This window comes from Chrysochloris asiatica, unplaced genomic scaffold, assembly GCF_000296735.1.
Source record: "Chrysochloris asiatica unplaced genomic scaffold, ChrAsi1.0 scaffold00249, whole genome shotgun sequence".
Classification (NCBI taxonomy): Eukaryota; Metazoa; Chordata; class Mammalia; order Afrosoricida; family Chrysochloridae; genus Chrysochloris; species Chrysochloris asiatica.
In genome coordinates, this window is record NW_006408767.1 from 1,278,309 (window position 1) to 1,285,234 (window position 6,926).

General features: G+C 43.7%; 1 protein-coding gene across 1 annotated transcript in view; it reads left to right on the forward strand.

The window, feature by feature from the left end:
* The first annotated feature begins 326 nt into the window (after window positions 1-326).
* LOC102838672 (DNA repair protein XRCC2-like) overlaps window positions 327-6,926 on the forward strand; it is a 44,293-nt gene continuing 37,693 nt past the window's right edge. Inside the window, exon 1 of the mRNA XM_006873699.1 lies at window positions 327-353. Within this exon, the coding sequence (XP_006873761.1) occupies window positions 327-353 (27 nt within the window). The remainder of the gene's footprint in view (window positions 354-6,926) is intronic.

The following is a 6,926-nucleotide window of genomic DNA, read 5'->3' on the forward strand; positions in this document are numbered from 1 at the left end:
CAGAAGCTCTTTAACTATCTCCTCTGTGGACTTGTGTGATCAGAGCCAGCTGTGGCTGTTTGGTTTTAAGTAGAAACTGTCTCTTTAAATTTTGAGGCGATCTGTGTGCATGCGTAGTAGAACCTTCCAGGGTGGGGGTGGGGCGTCTACTCGCTCAGGCACTCCCTCTAGTCACCAAAATGGAGGTGCACAGATAGTGAGAGACCAATGAACAAATACAAAAGAAAAAAAAAGAATAAAAAAATGTCCACACCTTTTTCTCTGCATGCAGTTCTGTCAGGTATCTGTAGCTGCTCTGATCCTTCCCCTGTGTGGTCTCGCCCAAGATGGCGGCTCCAGGAGCTCCTGAGCAAGTGTGTTGAATTAGAAAGCAATGGATTTCTTGCTTCTGCTACAAATTCCCCTAGCTGTAAGCCTTCCAACCTTCTAACTATTCCTTTATCTCTGGTTCAGAGTTCTGGGACCATCCCCTGAGCCTGCTTGGTCGGGTATTCTGTGTTGTTGTTGACGGAACTTTTCACTGCACTTCCACCTGATCTGCCATCTTGTTTGTTCCTCCCAGTATCATTCTTAATGGAGAGAAACTGAAAGCATTCAGTTTGGAAACAGGAACCAGACAAGGATGCCCTTTATCACCACTACTATTTAGTATTGTGATGCAAGTCTTAGCCAGAGCTGTAAGGCAAAAAAGGGAAATTAGAGACATCCAAATTGGCAAAGAAGAAGTAAAACTCTCATTTTGCAGATGATATGATCCTATACATAGGAAATCCCAAAGACTCAGTGAAAAAAACTATTGGAAGATTCATCAAAGTATTAGGGTACAAGATCAACATACAAAAATCAGTTGGATTCATCTATACTAATTAAGATAGCACTGAACAGGAAATAGGAAAACAATACCATTTATAATAGCCACCCAGAAGATGAAATATTTAGGAGTATATCTAACCAAGGAAACAAAAGACCTATACAAAAAATTACAGAAGCTTTCAGAGAGCTTTTGGTTTTGTGGGTTATTTGAATGAAACTGATAGATATAATATTTTCAAATATTTAGTTTAATATACAATTGTTGTTGTTGTTATGTGCCATGGAGTTGGTTCCGACTCATAGCGACCCTGCACAGGGTTTCCGAGGCTGTTAATCTTTACGGGAGCAGAACGCCTCATCTTTTTCCTGCGGAGCAGCTGGTAGTTTCGAACTGCTGACCTTGCGGTTCGCAGCCCGATTCGTAACCACTATGCTACCAGAGCTCCATTGATTACTACCATATTATATGTTTCTATAAAAATAACTATTTTCCAAACAAAAAATGAGAGGAATGACATTGTGTTACTTATTTGCAAATCAAGAAAGTCTGGCTTAATAGAAGTTAGCTGAATTTTGATTTATTAAATTTTTTAAGAGTTCTCTTAGCGTAGTGGATTACAAACTGAGCTGCTACGTGTAAGGTCAGCAGTTCTTATCTGCCAGCTGCTCTGTGGGAGAAAGATGAGGTTTTCTGCTCCTGTGAAGATTTGTAGCCTTGGAAATTCTATACACGGTTGCTGTGAGTTGGAATCAACTCCATGGTGCATCACCACCACCACCACCACCACCACCATTAAATTTTTACACTGCAGTGTGGTGAATTGCATTAATATGACCCTTCTAGCTATGGTGTTTGTGACTGCCACAAAATGATCATGTAGAATAATGCACATAAGGTGTTTGTAGTCCACTAAAGGGATTGAACAAAATGCTGATAATGCAAGTTAATTGTTTAGAAACCTTGTTGGGAGTTGTAGTTGTTAAGTGCTGTTGAGTCCATTCCAATCCATAGCAACCCTGTATAGGGTTTCTGAGGAGCAGCTGGTGAGCTTGAACCACCAGCCTTGCAGTTCAGACTGAAGTAGGATCAAGCAAATAAGGTGATGGTGGTGTTACGTGCTGTTGAGTTGGTTCCAGCTCATAGTGACCCTGTGTAGGGTTTCTAGGAGTGAGTGGTGGGTTTGAACTGCCTATCTTCCAGTTAGCCGTCCAGTGCTTATCCTACAGTGTCACTCCGAATAAGCTGCGTTGTTGTTGTTAAGTGCTGCTGAGTTGGTTCCTACTATAGCGACTCTGTGTAGGGTTTCCTAGGAGTAGCTGATCAGCTTAAACTGCTGTCCTTGTAGTTCAAACCGATCTTGCAGTGTATCATATTAATCCACAGCACCACACCAGGACTCGAGATAAGGTGTTTGAAACTCTAAAAAGGACATTTGTCAATTTCGCCACTCTGCTAGGCTGAAAGGGTAGCCAATTTCAGAAGTAGAGCTGGGATCCTCACTAAGATTAAGAAGAATGAGAGTGTCTTTTGGAACAAAAGCCCTGTGCTGAGATCCTCCTAGACCCAGGAGACAGCTGTAACACCAGAGATAGTGTAAGATGTCAAGAAGCAGAGGCAGACAAATAGCACCTGCAGAACCAGAAGACCAACAGGAGACACAGTGGGCTTCCTGGTCAACAGGAGCCAGGCAGCTGTAGTAGATGACCCACAGAGCCTGAGAAGCGGGAGCTTTGGGCAGGAGATTACTCTGGCATAGTGGGATACCTTTGGGCACTTAATTAGCAGAGCTAAAGAGCTTTGTAACTTGTTTCTGAGCAGAATGCCAAGAGACCAAGGGTCAGGAAACCTGGGGGTTGAGGGAGAGGCCTGCCTTCAGACGCAGTTGAGAAAAAGCTGTGTTGGCAGAACTGTATCCTGAGTCCTTTCTGACCCTGAATTGTAACCTTTTATAAACGCTATAGCTGTATGGTCTATGTGTTTAGTGTGACCTTTGTAACGAATTCTAGAACCCAGCGTAGAAGTATAGAGTGCTATAGGAGAGAAGCACAGGAATCACATTGGGTAAAGACAATGGGAAGGTGCAATATCATCAGTTAAAACAAGACCAGGGACAGACTGTGGAACATAACATCAGTTGTTCCTGTGTAAGATCAGGTTGAAGTGGAAGAAAACACACACAAGTCCATGACAGCTAAAAATACGATTTTGAGTATGGTGGTAGTTGTGTGCCACCGAGTCAGGTCCAACTCATAGGGTTTCTGAGGCTGTAAATCTTAACGGGAGCAGAAAGCCTCATTTTTCTCCTACAGAGCTACTGGTAGATTCAAACTGCTGACCTTGGGATTAGCAGCCCAGCTCGTCCACTATGCTACTAGGGCTCCTTGACCTTGAGTATATCTCTCCTGAATTTAGGGACATTCTCAAGAACTAATTTGTTTGTTGTATTATGCACTAATGACTAGAGATCAGAAGCGTTGTGGAATGAATGACATAAAGAACATCACACATGACTAAAGTAAAATATCATTAAAGTGATTGGATGAAATGAAGTAAAAACTGAACAGAAAATTTCAAAGGACAGTTTAAGAAGACCAAGTAAAGTCTTATAATGAAATGTGTGAAAACCTGCAATTAAAAACTCAAAAGGGAAGAACATGCTCAGCATTTCCTAAGCTGAAGAAAAAATTCTAGCCTCGGGTTTCAGTATCGAAGAATTCTATGGGCAAAATATTGAATGAAGCAGAAAGCATCAAAAGAGGATGAAAGGGCCCAGGAAACAAGGCAAGTGATCGGGTCCCCTCAGTGCAAACCCCCTTCCAAGACTAAGACTCAGTGGGAATACACGCTCTGATTGGTGACCACGCTCGTCACTGACAAGGGGAAGTGAGGGAAAAACAACAATGAAGTGGCGAGCTAAGTCCTACAATATGGAGAGTGAAGCGTTCAGCTGATAAAAAGAGAGGGCATATGCACAAGAACACCCATACTTGCAGATAATACCCACTTGACCTGTTTTAAATGACTGGATGATCAGAGCTCAACCAGAAGAAGAAAGAAGAGAAAAAAAGAGTAATCTGATGCAATTTGATGAACTTGACCTATACCTATGGAAGCAGTAGGTCAAAAGAGGGAACAAAATCTTACAGCAAGAATCATTCCCACCCCCTCCACACACAGAGTAGACAGGGATGGGCAACTTAGACAATGGCTACCCAAAATGGGGGGGCGGGGTAGGGCTACAAAGGCAAGAAGTGACTGGCTTACAAGCTTTCAAGAGGTAACCTAGAGCATGTTTAGATGGATCAATTGGGACAGAGATAAAGGACGATGTGTGCATAGCCTTGGAGCGCCAGGGTTCTGAGATACAGGGATTGACCCATGGTTGGAATGGGCGGGGAATCGTGTTAAGATGCTTGACTGTTTTTTTGAATCTTTGTTTCCCTTGCATTATAATATAGAGTAGACACTGGAGGGGGAGAGAAAGGAATAGTCAGAAACATCACACTAGAAGTGTACGTCCGTTTTCTGCCTTTAACTGATTGGAATATCTAAAACGGGGCTACAGCATACCCGGTGAATGAGGCTTTCTGCGGAGACTTGGCAATACATAAAACTATAGGTAGAAACCAGAACCACATCCAGATCTCCAGAGATGAGAAATCCCCACTTGAAGGGAGGAGCTGACGAGCCTGGAATGGTGAGAAGAACAAAAGATACGTCTCGAATGGAAGACCTACAGGAAAAACACGACACAATGGAGACAGATGGATTGCTACTAGGAACAAACGGGTCACTTCCCTAGGAGACATTGGAGCAGTCGGTCGGGTCCCACCAACGTAGGGCCCCCCCCCAAAAAAAAAAAACTGACACTCGGTGGAAATGCACGCTCGGATTGGTAAACACACGCATCACCTTTGGGGAGAAATGGGGTAAAGGCAGCAATGAAGCGGTGAGCTAAGCCTCACAATATTCAGAGGGCTTCTGTGGACCCGGTTGGGAACCTGGTTGGCAAGCAGTGCAAGGAGACCCGAGGATTCCTGGGCCCAGAGTCAGTGATGTGGCCACGGAGGACTAAAGTGGAGAATGGAGCTGCCGGCTGATGGGAAGAGAGGGCATGTGCACAAGAACACCCACACTTGCACACTGGATGACTGGATGATCAGAGCTCAACCAGGAGAAGAAAGAAAGGGGTGGGGTGGGGGAAGAAGATTGAGCTGATCCAAGCTGATGAACTTGACCTATACCTACGGATGCAGTGACACAAAAGAGGCAACAAATCCTTACAATAAGAAACATTCCCACCCCCTCCACACACAGAGTAGACAGAGAGGGGCAGCTTGGACATTGGATACCCGAATGGGGAGGGAGGGACTACAAAGGCAAGAAGTAACTGGCTTACAAGCTTTCAAGAGGGAACCTAGAGCTAGGGGGCATGGAGGAAGGCAGAATCACCAGTGAGTACTATCCAATTTGTCTAGGTAGAGCTGATGAAATGAAATACAGATGGGTTACGTGCGATACTGTAGTGAATAATGGTTACTAAGACGGATTGTGAGGGTTGGAAATGCAAGGGGAGATGTTTTGTAGCAAGGAAGAGAGTGATTATTTCTCCAGTCTAGGAGCGGAGGTTTCTGGGACCACCAACGGATAAGAGCCGAGAACGGGACCCCACCCAGAGAACTGGGGATGCCTGAGATGGTGACAGAGATGATGACATGGAGGGATGAAGCGGCTGGGGACTTTGGATCCAGAGAGGGAGAGGAACTGTGGGCTGAAGACTGAGGGAGGAGGGGGGAGTGTAGAGCACGGGCTTCTAGGATATGCCCTTTGGTCGGAAGACGATGCATGGAGGGGATTGGAACCATGGCATTGTAATGATATACGATGGAATGAATATGGAACTGAGGTTCTCTCATGTAAACTATCATATAATTCACAATAAAACATTAAAAAAAAGAGGGAACCTAGAGACAGGGGGCCTGGAGGAAGGTAGAATCTCCAGTGAATACTATCCAATCTGTCTAGGCAGAGTTGATGAAATTAAATGCAGATGGGTCTCTTGTGATACAATAGTGAATAATTGTTATCAGGGCTGATTGTGAAGGTTGGAAATGTAAAGGTAGACATTTTATAGCAAGGAAGGAAGTGATTAACTTTTCAGTCTAGGAGCAGAGGTCCTTAGGAGAAGAGCCGAGAGCGGGACCCTACCCAGAGAAACAGTGATGCCTGAGATGGAGGTAGAGACAATGACGTGGAGCGATGGAGCAGCTGGGGGCTTTAGATCCAGAGAGGGAGAGCGACTGTGTGCTAAAGACTGGGGAGTGGGGGAAATAGTGTAGGGGGCAGGCTTGCAGGGTATACCCTTTGGTTGGTTGATGATGCATGGAGGGATTTGTAACCATGGCAATGATACAATGTACGATAGAATGAATGTAAAACTAATGTTCTCCCATGTAATATAATTCACAATAAAACACTTAAAAAAAATCTATGGGTGTATCTTGCAATTGGAATAGATCTTTTATCCATGTATCACGGTTTTGTTACAGCATGCACTGGTCATTTGGAAAATATTTGTTGACTGTAAATAAAGGGGCTTCAAAAAATTCTGTAGCACTTAACAACAATAAATTGACAACTATGGGATATAAAAAAAAGGAAAAAAAAGAGGATGAAAGGAATGCACAGAGTCACTGTACCAGAAAGAGTAGGGTGATGTTCACATATTTCAAGAGGTACCATTTGATCAAAAAACCCCGTAATAATGAAGGAAAAAGTTCAGGCTGCTCTGAAGTTATTGGTGCAGAGCAAGACTCCAGGAATCGACGGAAAACAAATGGAAATATTTTAACAAATTGTTGCACTCACTTGTTTATACCAAGAAATTTGGAAGACAACTACTTGATCAGTGGGTTGGAAGAGATCCATATTTGTGCCCATTCCAAAGAAAGGTAACTCATCCTAACTACCTTTACCATGGTATAGGCCCTCCACCTCCAATGTAGTGCAACAAATTACAATCAACCTTTGTCTCTACCTAGTCTGACTCCCATAAATCTGTCTCCTGGTACCTGCCCTGGTGAGCTGTTTGAAATGGAGATAATTATAGTTA